At 56.0% G+C, this 15,317-nt stretch overlaps 1 protein-coding gene across 1 annotated transcript; it reads left to right on the forward strand.

Moving 5' to 3' along the window:
• The first annotated feature begins 1,169 nt into the window (after nt 1–1,169).
• Fgfrl1 (fibroblast growth factor receptor like 1) lies at nt 1,170–13,934 on the forward strand. Its single transcript, XM_032916706.1, is given in 8 exon segments — nt 1,170–1,485; nt 1,848–2,071; nt 10,260–10,532; nt 11,644–11,724; nt 11,833–12,117; nt 12,197–12,550; nt 12,791–13,146; nt 13,148–13,934. Coding segments are annotated over 7 exon segments (1,491 nt in total). The 5' UTR covers nt 1,170–1,485; nt 1,848–2,004; the 3' UTR covers nt 13,223–13,934.
• Nucleotides 13,935–15,317: the final 1,383 nt, after the last annotated feature.

The raw sequence follows: 15,317 nt of genomic DNA on the forward strand, positions 1-15,317 counted from the left end.
CAGCCCAAGTCCTCTGATAGCCTAGAGAAAGTTCTGTGGGCTGCTTCTGAGACAGAACGCTACAGTTGAGGTGGGTACTTGGACCTTCATGCAGAGGAGGCAAGGTTCACCTCCATTTGCCCATCAGGAGCCCACACTGGCCCAGAAACAGAATTTGGGGCTCGGAACACTAGGGTATTCCTAAGTTTCATTTTTCTCTGAAGGGTTAGAGAAGAAAAGCTGTTTGGATCGGGAGTGGTCTCTTGGGAATGGAGTGCTCCTGAGACCTGCTGAGGCTACTGGGGCCTCAAAAATTATGGAATTTATGTTGAGAAAACTGGGAAGACCCATGTTTTGATGAGTTTTGGCTCCGGTGAGTGAGGGTAGGCAGGAAGCTGTGGGGTAGCTGGTGGGGTCACTCAGGTAAGAATGCAGGGGATGGATCGGAGAGGTGCTGAAAGGAGCTGGTGAGGCTTGGGAAATTCACCAATCTTTCTGCTTGATGGGTGCAGGAGCACAGCAAGACACCTGCTAATAAGTAGCAAAGACAAAAGGGTGTGTTGACTTATTACCTATGTCCTATGATTATTATCACAAAGCAGGTGAGGTGCAGAGAAGCCTCTAGGTGGGCCATAGGACCCTACCCTAAGGTCACTAAGTACAACTAGATGCGCAAGTCAAGGCTTCATTGGACCTCAGCACTAGAGACGCCCTCCTACCCCCGGCCCCCGCCCTCCACCCTCCCCCTCAAACTAGAGCAGCACAGCGGCCTCTACTCACAAAAGCTGTAAGGTTTGTGGACTTAAAGCCCAGTAGTAATTTGGGCGTCCATCTCCCTTGCTCCTGTTTAAAGACAGGATTGGAAACTGTGCAGTAACGGCCAGCTCTGGGGGCCAGAGCCCTGGCTGGTGCAGATACGGAGTGGGCTCAGCGGCCATCAGCTGGTCTTCAGGCTAGCGGGACCGCGCGTTTCCAGAGTACAGGGGCGGGGGCGCAGCGAGGCTGGGCCGACTGGGCGCGCTCCGGGGAGCCGCCGGCCTGAAGGGCAGAAGCACTGCGAGGGTTAAGCTTCGAGCCTGGCGGGCACGTGTGCGGATTGGAGCAAAGTTTCGGGGAGGGGCGGGGAACGGGGCGGACTGGGGCTCTCAGATTGGCCGGAAGTTGTGCGGGGCGGAGCTCAGGGCTGCTCCGCGCTCGCTCCGGGAGAGTTGACAAAGCCCCGCAGGGAAGGACGCCTCGCGGCGCGGCGCCCCGGGCCCCTTGCCCTGCCGCCCCTCTTCCCCGCCCGCGCCTAGTCCCGCCGTTTATCCGTGCGGACAGCGCGCCCCGCGCCCCAGCCCGGCCCCAGCCTCCAGCGCCCAGGTAGCGCCGCCCCGCCCAGGCCGGGCCCGGGGGCGCGGGGGGCGGGATGCGGCGCCCGGGGCAGCGATGACCGCGTCGCGCTGCTCAGGGGCCCAGGTCTGATCCTGTTGCCTGCTGCGCGCCCCCGCCCTGATCTCTATCGAGGTGAGCCGGACTGTATGTCCGCGACCCCCGGAGGGAGGACTGGAATGGGTAGGAGTGCGGGGCGCGAAGGGCAGGGCCGCGATCACTGTGCGGGGCGGGAGCCGGGCTCGCTCCGTAGCTGATCCTGTGGGGCCCGCGGCCCTGCCCCGCGCCCCGCCCCCGCCTGAGCCCCACGTGGGCCCCCCAGCGCAAATTTGTCCGCTAATGGCGCAGGCGATTATCTGCGGGGCCGCTCGGTGTTGTGTGTCCCTCGGGCAGGGCCCGAGTTACAAGCGCCAGGAATCCAGACGGTGTTTGGAGAGGGGGCGGCGGGGGCGGCTGGTAATTAGTGTAAACCCTTTGTCTGCCTTTGATACGCTCAGCGTCTACGCGCCTCGCTTCCTTTGCCTGGAGCTCGGCGCCGAGGGGGGCCGGACCCTGGCTCTGCGGCCGCGACCTGGGTCTTGCGGGCCTGAGCCCTGAGTGGCGTCCAGTCCAGCTCCCAGTGACCGCGCCCCTACTAGAGGTCCGAACGGCGAGATGACGCGGAGCCCCGCGCTGCTGCTGCTGCTATTGGGGGCCCTCCCGTCGGCTGAGGCGGCGCGAGGTGAGTCCTGGCGCCCAGTCTGGCGCTCTGGCCTCTGCAGCGCCGCCCCTTTCCCACCAGCCCTGAACCCTGCCACAGTGCCCGCCTGGCACACTCCTTCCCTCCCTGTCTGCCCCATCGCTGCGGTTCCCCACCCCTAGTCCTTGACTCGGAGTACTGCCGGCTTTACGTGCTTTCTTTACCTCACTCTTGGGGTTACCTACTCACACTCAGAATACCCCCAGGCCACCCTCTTTGGCTGACACCTCACCTAAAGGACCCCCAGAATCATTTGACTTGTTGACCTTATCTAGGCCGTTTCCAGGGTGGGCTCATAATCTTGCATACACAGACTTTCAGGTGCATATCTAGGTGGAGAGCAGGTGGTTGTCGCCCCGCTCCCCAGATTCTTGGGGAGTGGAATCCTTGTGGCCGAAGAAAACCTGAGTCCCTGGGAACTTATAGAGACTCGAATAGTGTCTAACTGAATATGGAGGACATTGGTGACATCTTGGTGATTGGAGCTCACTCTGACCCAGCCCTCAGCTGACCCAGCTCCGGGACCCTCCGCTTTCTATTACAGGTAGCATAGTCTATCATCTGGGAGCCCCCAGAGCACAGGACATCACTGTACAATGAAGGTTGGACGAGACTTGAAGATCTTAGACCACAGGGTCGCACACTGTTGTCGCAGGACACACCACACTATGGTTTGGATAGAGCCTCACCCACCTTCTGTTCTGCGGGGAGCTCTGCCCTAGCCCTAGCCCTAGCCCTAGCAAAGGGCATCCAGAACTGATGGGCGATACGTGCCCGTGGATTTTTGGCCACCGCGTTCTGGTGTCACGGGGCACAGTGCTGGGCTCCCCTATGGTTAGGCAGGACGAATGGCCAGGCGGGCCCTTTGGGTGTGTCGTCCACTCAGGACTGACCTTGCTCTGTCCACCAGTCCTCTGAGGCTTCGCATCTCCTCCCCCCGCCACCAGCGCGGGCGCACCGAGCCCAACCTGGCCTTATATGGCCACGTTTGGTGTTGGGCGGCGGGGCGGCGGCCCAGGTGGGCCTTATGCCACCATAACCCCCCCTCTTCTGCTTGGGGACTGGCTGGCTGGAGGGTGGGGGCTGTCCAGGCACAGCTGGGCTGGACAGTGTCCTGGGCATGTAGGCACTTGGGCCATGCTGGGTGAGTTGTCTCTTCACCCCCCCCCCCGCCCCCCAACTGGTGGCCCAGTCTTTGATTGCTCTTTTATCTGTTTGGATACACCCCATCCCTGCACCTGCCTCCTCTTTGGCTGCTCAGCAAAGGAGGCTCTGAGGGCCTCTCTGCCCTGCCATGATCACTGGCTGAACCTTCAGGCTGATTGATGGGTGGCAGTGGGCAGCAATGCTACCTTTCTGTTGATGGTCCTAGAGGGGCCTTTGTCTCCTTTGGCCACAGTCTTGGGACTTTGCCTTGTATCTGGCCCTGACTGTGCTAGCGAAGGCCTCTGGCCAGCACTATGGAGCTGGAAAGAGCTACCTTCCAAGGGTAAGGGCCCTGTGGTTGGGGTGGAAGAATGGCGTTTCCTGAATTATGCTGACTTCTCCCTTCAGGCCCAATCTGGACTGGAGGGGCAAAGCTATTCCAAAATGCATTCCTTCTCCACTGGTTCTTCCCGTGAGTAGGCCCAATTTCGAGCTTAAGTTGGGCCAAAGAACTGCATGTAGGGTTCGGGCTGTTTTGAAAGCTATTTCCCTGGGGTGTCACAGTTTTTGGAATCTGTACATCTCTAGATTGGGATCATATTTTAAGAGTTCCCCTTTGCCCAAAGTTTCACAATGCAGTGAATTTGCCTTAAATTCACCGCCCCCCCCCCTTGAAAAAAGAGAAGTTTCGGTTTAGTCCATTCTGTTTCTCCCAGTTAGAATGTGAGTTTCAGAACAGAATACCGTTCTCAAGGATAAGTCTTAAAGTGAAGTGTCACCCCTGAACTTCTGTGAGGATGACTTCAGAACCAGCCTCTAAGCAGCCAGCATAGGTTTCTTTTCTGTCTTTTGGACCCAGCCTTTGGGTTTGGAGGGAGCTGGCCCTGATGGACAGTTGGGGTGCCTGCCACGACTGTCTAGTGCTGCAGTTTGCCCAGAGTACCGTGTTGTAGAGAAGCATGTGCATGTGGTGCTGTGGAGATGATGGTTGGCCATTTGTGTGGAGCTGACCCTGGCTTTTAAACAGCCTGTAGGAGGCCTCTTCTCCTCACAGGCTGTGTCCGATCAGAGTGTGGCTGGAGTGAGGTAGATGCTCGGGAGCCAGGCCTAGCCCCTGTGAGGTAGGGATGTGGGCCAGCCTCCCATTCACATCTGGGGCCCTATTCCTGGAAGGGAAAATAAATCACTGTCCCCCTGGGGGTGGGGAGGGAGCCGTGAACAAAGTCGCCTTTGGCTCGGCCTGGAAATACCGACCACAGGCTTCTTTATCCTTTGTGCAGGATCAATGGGCCTCTGGGCTCTCAGAGTTGCCTTTCAGTCAGCCTGCCCTGTGCTATGGCCCTTACTAGGGAAATGTTGGTTTTTCCCCAGCCGAGGCCTCTAGTCTCTGGTTTTCCTGGCCTTGGCTCAGTCTTTGCTGGTAATGCTGGGGGCAGTTGGCTTTGGTCCAGCAGCCTCATTCTCCCTCCTGGCCACCTGCCCTCTGTATAGCTAGGGTCTGATGCTTGGCCCATGGTGGCCTCTTCTCCCTCTCTTTGCCTTAATGTGGTGAGCGTACAGGGGGTAAGGTGTGTCTAAGCCCCTGTTCCCATACTTCATAGGTACCTCCTTCTGCTTGCTGCTTGCTCTTCTAACCAGTACTCAAGGTAGAGGAGAGCAAGGGGTTCCTGAGAATGGGGTCGGGGGAGCTAAGAGCCCCAGGCTGGGGTGCAGACAGAGTAGGCTCATGGTGGACATCGACTGGTTGGCCTAGGCAAGGTGGAAGGTAGACAGAAGATGCTTGCCATTAGGAAGCTGCAAAAAGCAAGAGATTCCCACTGAGCAGGAAGGACAGCTCCTCGTTCCACCAGGAGTTTATTTCCTGAGAGATGTGTATGAGCTGCCAAGGGCCTGTAGAGCTAGGGACGGTGCCTCTAGTAGTAGGTGGGAAAGGGGCCATATGCTGTTCTGGCTCCGGTGCGGCGTTGGACAGTAGGGGAAGGTTACAGCTGTCGACTGTCCAGGTGCCCTGCAGGAAGCTGGGGACACCAGGCCAGAGCCTTCCTTGCAGCCTATGTTCCAGCTTCTGGGGGTATGGCATGGCATGGGCTGAGGCTTGGAGTCATACATTGCTGAGGGCAACTGGGACCCCTGGCTTGGAGCCCTCACATCCTCAACTCTGTCCCTAAGAAATCTGTGTCAGCAGTGGTGTAGGCTGTTGGGTGGGTTCGCCGGACTGGTTTAGGCAGTCCAAACATCCCGCCAGTCTTTGTTGGGGCTAGGTGGATAGCATATTGCCTCAGGAGCTTTGGGTTCAGGAGATAGCCTTATTTTGATAGTTTTTGAGGCATTGGGTACTTCCAGGAACAGAGTTAGGCCTTCCTCAGAGATAGGGGCCTGCTGGGTGTCCTGACGTAAAGCTAGCTCATGGCCCAACAAGCTAGTGTTTGTGAGAAGAGGGTCAGGTGTTGGTTGTCCAGGAGAGTCCCCCTCAGTGGGTCCTGAGGTAGTCACTTTCTATGGATGGTGTGCATGTGGTCCCTATAGGGCTGTGGCCTTATCTGATGACATCCATGCTTGGTGGATCAGGGAGTGTCTAGGAGCTAGCAATGTACTGATGTGGCAGCTGAGGTATTCCAGAGAGAGGAACAGATCTGGGGGACCAGGCAGTGCCTCCAAAGAACCCTTTCCCCTACATCCTTCTGGCCTGCCTAATTGCTGCTGCTGGGTGAAGGACAAGCCAGCTCTACTAACCAGCTTATTGGAGCATGGCGTCTCTTTGAGGTGCCTAGATGGCCTGGTGTATGGGATAGCCACTTGCCTGGGTCCTGTCAATCTGCGGCAGAGCCTAGGGATCTGGCCCTGGGGCACCTTCAGTTAGTTGCCAAGCCCCTAGTCCTCTCACAGGACTGGGTCTGTGTGTCATTGGCCACAATTGTTCGTGTGTGTGTGTGTGTGTGTGTGTGTGTGTGTGTGTGTCCATGCAGTTAAGCACCTTCAATGATCTTAGTCTCAAGACAAAGCCTGGCCCGGAACACCTAGTGGGCAGTTGGCCTTTTGACTGTCACCTATGCTCTTTTCTCTTGAAAGGCATCTCTGCCATTTCCTGGGCTTTGGCCTCCTAGCAGTGTTGGCCCTACAGGACTGTCTGGATTTATCACCTGTCCCTGTCCTGGGGCTTCAGCTGTGAGGACTGTGGGATATATGTCCTCACAGCCAGGGGCTAGGGCAGTGCCTTGGTAGGGGTGTGTCATACCAGTCATAGAAAACTCATTATCTGTTAGGCCCATGACTATTGGATGGGTGCCTTGCGATTCTACCTGGGATAGCTTTTATTGTAGTCCCTCCCGGGTCTTGGAGCAAGGTGTCCAAGGTGAGCCTGTTCTGCTCCTTTGTGGTTGAGGCTCTCCACACCATTCTCGGAGTCCCCTAGTTAATCACTTTGCATCTCCAGGAGAAGGTTCCCTCTGAACTGGCTGACCAACCCCACAGCTAACCTCACTGCCTGGCCAGAGGATTCCTTTCAGGCCGGAAATTCCTAGGGCCATGCAGGCCTCACAAGGGCCAAGCTAGGCCTGAGCTGGGCCAGGTGTTCTCACACTTTGTCCAGGGTCAGTTGCTAGCTGGTGCCTAGACCAGCCCTTTGAGGAGGGGAGTTCAGGTCAACAGGCCTGGAACCCTAGCTTTCAGCTGTTCCTGTCTGACTTCTCAGGCTCCAGGCCTGACGCTTCGTGCATTTCCCACTATAGTCCCCAGCCTGGTATCTAGACCTGACACTGACCACACCTTCAGGTTATGAACTTGTACACAGACTGTGCCTCCTGTAGAAGGTTCCCATGCTGTCTTCTCCTGGATTGATGCTTAGTCTCACCTAGCTGGGACTGTATGGGTGTTTCAGAGGTATGGGCATGACTGTCGAAGTTATAGAAAGACCAGAAGCTGGTATAGCTCCTTCCTTGGTCTGGGACCTTCACATCATGTTGGGCTTTCTTAGGCCCCTGGCATTCCTGAAGGAGCCAGCCTGGGTAGGCTGGTCAGATGGGCCCTATTAGAAGTTCAGGCCTCAGCCTCTGCCCAGAACTGTCCCCCCCTGCAGCTATCCTAAGGCCGAATGTGGGGCAATGTCCCCATTGCCCTTGAGCTTCAAGTCCTTAGTTTCCTCACTGGCTGAGTAGGGTAGATGGCTGTCCAGGTAGAACAAAGGGGGCTGTGTTTCCTGAGTTAAATATAGATCCAAGGTGGCCATATTATGGCCCAAATTCCCAGAATTCTAGGGGCTGGGCTTTCTGCAGGAGGTGGGGGTAGGGGTAGGGGTGGTCCTTATGTAGGCCTCTGTAACAAGCCTGGGAGCCCAACCCCACAGTGGGGTACAGTAGAACTTAGTTGGGGGCAGGGCTGGCAGGATACTGTTTGCTTTAGGATAAGGCAGGCTCCTCTGGCCGGCCTGTCGCCAGCCTGTCCCCCAGCAGTATGTGCAGGCAGGCCCCAAGGGCTAAGCTTCCGGCCATCTGGCAGTTACTTAGCCCTGTCCCTCAGCAGTGGTCATAGCAGGGCTCCCGCCTCCTGGTGCCCCCTCCTCTAAGCCTTTCTTCCTCTGAGGCCAGGAGGAGGAGTGCTTTCTAGTGGCACAGTGAGGCTAGGTTTCTCTGAGGATCTCCCTATGTGGTGTAGGGAGATAGATTAGTTTGACTTTTGGGCATTCCCCAGGTATGCCTCCAGAACACCTCCAGGCGACTGAATATATGTGTGTCTGCTTGCATGTATGGGTCTGTCTGGGAGGCTTCAGAAACCAGGTTGGTTGGGGACCCCGGAGTCAGGCAGAGCTTAGCCAGTTTCTCATTGACCTGAAGCTTGAGGGCCACTGTGAGTAGTGGGATTTCAGACAGTGACAGGTGGCAGGCAGAGTTTGCTTGGGAATGGGGCTGAGACTTATTGAAGGTATAGGGAAGAGATCTCAGGAGGCTCATGTGGTGAGTGCCCAGCAGACTTTCACACTGTAAGCTGGATGCAGGAGAACCTAGGGACAACTCTGTTTGGATTGACCTTCTGCCCTGCCTTAGGCGGTCTATGAACAGAACAGATTAGGGGAGAGGTGGACTGGCAGCCCTCTTCTACTTCTGCTCTTTCCCTTTCTAGAGGGAGCCATGAAGGGAAGTAAGGAAGAAGGCTAATGTTGAGATCTCAGTTGGTGGCAGTTTTGGGCCCAGGGGAACTGAGTGGAACTTGGAGAAGAGGGTCTCAGAAAGATGAGAAAGGAGAGGTGTGGGAGGACCCTTCCTCTGTGGCTCCCTGCCCCGTTGAACAGGAATGCTGCCCTTGGATTTAAACTGGGAGACATGGCCCCTCCCCTTGGCTGACTCCCCACCTCCCCCATCCTTAAAGTCTGTGTTAGTACTTCAGAGTAGGCCCTGATGCAGCCTCTGGGAGTCTGAAGGCATCCACAGAAACATGCCTGGGCTGAAGGTGGCCACAGAACTAGGGCTACTGCATGCGGAGGAAGCACCAGCTGCTTATAATAAACACATGTGCCCCCCAGGCCATATTGCATGGCCACTGAGTTTGCCCAGATGGCCTGGGGCACCATTGTGCTTATTCAACCTCGACTGCTCTGTCCAGGACCATCCTGGCTCGAGTCACTTGATGTGCTAGGCAGGTACTCCTCATCGACAGATAAGAAATGTGACGTATGGGTGGGCATAGGAATACAGATGCCTCTCTTTGTTCAGAGGTGACCTTGTGACAGCCTCGTGCAGTGGCTGCAGTTCCCACCCTCTCACCCTCCCCCGTGAAAGTACTGTTCCTGCAGCCCTACACCTTTCTGGTTCCTGCAGGCTCTGAATACTCTGTGTTCACCCTCCCAGCCAGGTGGTCACTTGCTACCTGCAACCCCAAGTCAAGAGTTACCTTGATGGTTGGGACTGAGAAGGATGCTTGATGTGGGTTGGTGATGTTGGGGGTGTGTTTCTGATGGCTAGAGTTGTGGGTTCCAGGAATTGGCCTTTTTCCAGGATGGTGGTCTTGAGCCTCTGTTATGAGTCCCTCCTATGAGGGAAGGCTGTCTCCTAAGGTCAGGCCACCTCTCAGGTATGACCTAGGGTCTGTCACCTACATGGACAGGACCCAGCAGGTTCTTCCTTATGAAACAGATTTTCTGAATGAAATTCAGATAAGGTACCAAGTGCCTCTGCCTTGCCTTTGCTGGGATCCTGTTTACCCCAGGCAGCCCTCTAAGATTCAGACCCTCAGGATGCTTGTTCTCTGACCCCATAGCCTTGGTATTGTATCCCAGTGAGCTCTAGCCACTGATAGGCTATGGCCCCTGGGACTGCTGACAGCCCTGAGTAAATTCTGTCCATGAAGTCAGATGCAGAGCACACAGATAGAACAACCATTTGTACATGGGTGCACACATATCTGTGCCCATAGGGCACCCTCGCTGATGGGCAGATGTATAGGCAGTGAGTGCTGGCAGACATACACCTAGCTGTTTACCCTGGGTGGTTCCTCCTGCTGACCCATTTCCATCTGAAACAGGTGTAGGGTGGCTGTCCCTTCCCTGGGCCTGACCGATCTGGGATGACGAAGGGTCAGGTGTGATACGATGTGCAGCAGGAACAAGATATCTTGTGAGGCTATGTGTATAGAAAAAGAAGCCAGCCAAAAATCTACCCTGCTGTCCTGTTCCTGGGCCCCTCCTTTCTGACTAGTGAACGTATAGTTCTCTCTGGTGAGACAAAGGGATATCCCTGTTTTCTTGGTTTGAAAATTTCAAAGTATTATTGAGTCCTGTGTCCCGACCCCTCTGGCCTCTCCATTCTCCTCCTCGGGGAGTCTGCCTGCTATGGTGATGCTAAGCAAGCTTCCTGGGATTGACACAGTGGGATGTGTTGGACATAGGCTACTGTGGTTGGGAAATAAGGTTTATGTTTTGGGGCCTCTGCCGTGCCAGGCAGACTTCTTCAGTGGAGTCCAGGTGGGGTTTCACCCTGTCAAGCCTTTACTCCCCTCATGTGTTCCCCCATCCAAGCCCTCTTAACTTTTGCAGGACCCCCAAGAATGGCAGACAAAGTGGTCCCACGGCAGGTGGCCCGCCTGGGCCGCACTGTGCGGCTACAGTGCCCAGTGGAGGGGGACCCACCACCGTTGACCATGTGGACCAAAGACGGCCGCACGATCCACAGTGGCTGGAGCCGCTTCCGTGTGCTGCCCCAGGGGCTGAAGGTGAAGGAGGTGGAGGCCGAGGATGCCGGTGTTTATGTGTGCAAGGCCACCAATGGCTTCGGCAGCCTCAGCGTCAACTATACTCTCATCATCATGGGTCAGTTGGCATGGGAATCAGAGATTACAGTGGGGCCAAAATTGGCTGGGCACAAAGTGTACAGCAGACACACCTGGATCGTCCTCCCCTGCTTGTTTGGCTTATAGCAAATCAACCTGGACAAGATCAGGAGGGTCCCCCTGTACCTATTCCCAGCCTGGATCCTAGGGCAGCCAAGGCCCCCTTGCCACCGGGCCAGCCGAGGGCCTTTGCTTCCAGGTGGCAGAAACGGATTGAGGGGGGATGGGTAGCTCAGGCAGTGGTTCCACTGAAGAGCTGCTGGGTGGGGTAGGGTGGAGTGGGCTGAGGACTTGGCAGTGCAAGCCTTGGCAGCCATGACTTTGAGGCTCAGGTTTCAGAGTTCAGAGGGGCCGCAAGAAGTGAATGGCCTTGTTCTTTTCTGTCCCTGGGGCCCAGTCAATAGGGAATGGGCAGGTGTCTTGGGTGACACACCCTCCACACACTGGTAGCAGACATGGCCCATCTTCTTTCTTGGGCTCTCTAGTGCGGGGCCCTCGGCCTGGCTGATTCTCCTTGCAGTGGAGGTCTAAGGTAGTGTCCTGGGACAGCCTGGTCCTTGGTCCCAGGCTGGGTGGAAGAGGCGGCTGTCATAGGGCAGCAAGGGGGACATTCCTTATCACACCCTGCCCCTCCCCCATCACTGCCCAGGACAGGCCTCAAGGCCTTCTCTGGGTTTGGAATGGGAATATTACGGCTGTCCACCCTCCCCACCCCCATCCTTTCAAAGAGGACGATGACCAGGCGGTATGTAAGCCATGTCTCTGCACCAAGCACTCGGCCCCTTGATGTGGGCTAGGGTTACTGCAGCTGCTGGCTGGGCCTGGCCCCCTCCTCGTGAGCCCTGCAGACCCCCCGGAGCCGGGGTGGGGGGCGGTTCTTCAGTCCCACCATGCCTATCAGGGTCACCTGCACCCCGGGAGGGGGCTGGCAGGCAGCCCTTGCCCAGCTGTCCCCTGAATCCTGACATGTGGCTGTGTCCATGGCCTTTTCTTGGGTTCTAGGACTGTCTCAGTCAGGGCATGCTAGGTGCCCTGATGAGGGGCTCCCCTGTACCCCTCACCTGGCCTCCTTATTACCTATTTCTCTACAGATGACATTAGTCCAGGGAAGGAGAACCCTGGGCCAGGTGGCTCTTCTGGGGGCCAGGAAGACCCAGTCAGCCAGCAGTGGGGTGAGTATGGGGTAGGGAGACTCTGTGTGCTTGGAACAGGGCAGTGCTGTGCTCCTGGTATCCTCACACAGCCTTCCCTACTGACCTTGATGCTGCCCCGCCCCACAGCACGGCCTCGATTCACACAGCCCTCCAAGATGAGACGCCGAGTGATTGCACGGCCCGTGGGTAGCTCTGTGCGGCTCAAGTGTGTGGCCAGTGGGCACCCACGTCCAGACATCATGTGGATGAAGGATGACCAGACCTTGACACGTCTAGAGGCCAGTGAACACAGAAAGAAGAAGTGGACGCTGAGCTTGAAGAACCTGAAGCCTGAAGACAGTGGCAAGTACACGTGCCGTGTATCCAACCGGGCAGGTGCCATCAACGCCACCTACAAAGTGGATGTAATCCGTGAGTGGCGGGCCTGTGGTAGGACAGGGGCCTGTGGTGCCTAAAGCTGTGCTGATGTGTTTGTTTGTCCCTGGCGTAGAGCGTACTCGTTCCAAGCCTGTGCTCACGGGGACACACCCTGTGAACACAACGGTGGACTTCGGTGGGACAACGTCCTTCCAGTGCAAGGTGCGCAGCGACGTGAAGCCTGTGATCCAATGGCTAAAGCGGGTGGAGTACGGCTCTGAGGGTCGCCACAACTCCACCATTGACGTGGGTGGCCAGAAGTTTGTGGTGTTGCCCACGGGTGATGTGTGGTCACGGCCTGACGGCTCCTACCTCAACAAGCTGCTCATCTCTCGGGCCCGCCAGGATGATGCTGGCATGTACATCTGCCTGGGTGCAAACACCATGGGCTACAGTTTCCGTAGCGCCTTCCTCACTGTATTACCAGGTATGTGTGGGCTGCCCACCCCATAGTCGCTCTCAGTCCCTGTTATTGGTCTGGGCTGTCCTTGGGCTCCCCAGTGTCCACCTGGCAGGCGGGGGCTCCCTATCCTGTCCCCTTCCTTGTGGGTTATCCTTGCCTCTTAGGGAGTCCAGGGGCACTATCCGCGTAGTTCACACTTGGGTTGGCTGCTCCATTTGTACAGGACATCCCATTCCCTACTCTTCTCCTTGATCTTCCTTGCAGACCCCAAACCTCCAGGGCCTCCTGTTGCTCATTCATCCTCAACCACCAGCCTGCCCTGGCCTGTGGTGATCGGCATCCCAGCGGGTGCTGTCTTCATCCTAGGCACGGTGCTGCTCTGGCTTTGCCAGACCAAGAAGAAGCCATGTGCCCCTGCATCCACACTTCCTGTGCCTGGGCATCGTCCCCCAGGGACATCCCGAGAACGCAGTGGTGACAAGGACCTGCCCTCATTGGCTGTGGGCATATGTGAGGAGCATGGATCCACCATGGCCCCCCAGCACATCCTGGCCTCAGGCTCAACTGCCGGCCCCAAGCTGTACCCTAAGCTGTACACAGATGTGCACACGCACACGCACACGCACACATGCACACACACACTCTCATGCGGAGGGCAAGGCTCATCAGCACCAGCATGTCCACTATCAGTGCTAAATACAGCCAATCTCCAAGCACTGTGTCCCGAGGTGGGCGTATGGGGGCCAAGGCAACAGGTTGGGAGGATTGAGAACAATGGAGGAAGAGTATCTTAGGGTGCCCCGCGTGCGGTAGGCACTCACAAGCTTGGCCGTATAGGTGGACGGATGTACTACCAGATGAACCGACAGCCAGACCCACACGCACATATTTAAAGTGTACATGTGTGCACACGTGCACACACAGCCTGAGAAACCTTCAGGAGGATTTATGGTGTGACTTTGCAGTGACATGTAGCGATGGCTAGTTGAAGGACGACTCTCCCTCAAGTCTTAGTGGTCATGGCCACTTCCCCACCCCCTACCCATCTGTGTTCCTGCCTGGCCTTGGTGTACCTCCGTGTGCCCTGGGTGTCCAGGGGCCAACCAGCAGCCTGACTGGGGTGAGCTGTGCAGCCATGCCTGGAGGTTTGAGCCACACGCCCCTTGCTAGAGAGAAGGGCCTCGATATTTATATTTAAGAATGAAATAATATTAATAATAATGTAAGGAGGGCTGGGACACAGGAATTCTGGCCTTCCCTGGGGCCTGGGACCTGCCTGGCCTTGTGGTTACATTGGGTATCCTCACTGTCCATGGCTGCCTGGTCTCTGTAATTTTATATAGAGTTTGAGCTGAAGCCTCGTATATTTAATTTATTTTGTTAAACAAGAAAGTGCCTCCTTTTTCTCCTTCTGGTGTTTTTATCCGGGGTTGGTTTGTGTGTGTAGTTGCCAGTGAGTACATATATTTGCTCACTTTTGTGTCTTCTCACATATATGCACTAATGTGTATGTGTGCACACAAGTGCTGGCTTCCATGTATCCACATGTACTGATACTGTGCCTGTGTGTCTTTCCTCTAGGAAAGTGCCTGCCTTTCCTTGCCTCCAGGCTTTGTCTCCCATGGGACCTTGGGTTTCTGAGCTTCATGGTGTGCCGGGAGTGGCTGCAGCCAGCTGGTGGGGTGAGGTGTTTGTGCACCACTCTGGGGCCTGTTTGGAGTGCTGTTGTGCACACCTAACTGAGTATTCTCCCTCTATTCTGTGCAAGACCCTGCCTTTAGCTGGGAGCCTACTCTTTGTTGTTCCATTTTATGTGGCCTCAGCAGGGTCAGCCCCAGGTCACAGTAACCTCTTTGCTCAGGGTTCCAGCTGAGTGTCTCCCAGGTACGCCTATGGTGATAATGGGTAGTTGTTCTTTTCCACTGGGGAAACCGAGGCTCCGATTCACCTAGCGTTTTTGGAGGCTGGGATGTCTGTCCCATGTTCAGAGCTCCCTAAGGCACACAGGGCTGGGCATATATCTCAGCGGTAGCATGTTTGTCTAATATGTGGGAAGTCCGTTCAGTCTCCAGTATCATATGCATGCATGTATAAAAATCCCATATGCACGATCCAGCAAGGTATTGGTGCAAGGGTCCTGCCATGGTTCTAAGAGCTTTTCCCTGAGAGTTGTTGCCTTTCTTAGCATCTGTACATGACAAATGGCTGCTGTGTTTCACCAGGTGTCTCTCTGTGTGAGCCCCTCAGGAGTAGGGTTAGTTATTCTGGACATTTCTTGTAGGACTCCCTCATACAGGACAGCTCCTAGCCTTTGACCTCCAGGGGTAGCCATATTTGGGTGGTCCTGGCTGCTAATGACAAGGTTATCTCTGGCTATCAGATGCTGGGGATGCCCTGATGCATGCTCAAGGCACAGTGGGACTTCAGGACCACAGCTGGTGATAGACAGATATTCCTTATACAGAATGGCTGAGCACGGTCAAGTTTGTCTGAAGTATGGGGAGTTTGGAAGAGGGGAGATCTTAGGCAGCAAGTTATTTGTGTCATACAGATGCACTGCTCCAAGGAGCAGGCAGAGAGGAGGCACCCAAGGGAAAGGAGATTCTTGGCTTAAGGTCAGGAACCAGCCAGTGAGGAGGGAGAGCAGTCCCATCACCCCCGCCTTTCATCTGCTGTCTCAGAAGCAAGATTTGCCTGGGGAGAGCAGGTGGTGAGTGACAGGCTGAGAAAAGGGCTCCAAGGTAGGTGAGACAACCCCACCCTGCCCTCAACAGGGTCTCTGTTGCCCCTG

This window comes from Rattus rattus, chromosome 11, assembly GCF_011064425.1.
Source record: "Rattus rattus isolate New Zealand chromosome 11, Rrattus_CSIRO_v1, whole genome shotgun sequence".
Lineage (NCBI taxonomy): Eukaryota > Metazoa > Chordata > Mammalia > Rodentia > Muridae > Rattus > Rattus rattus.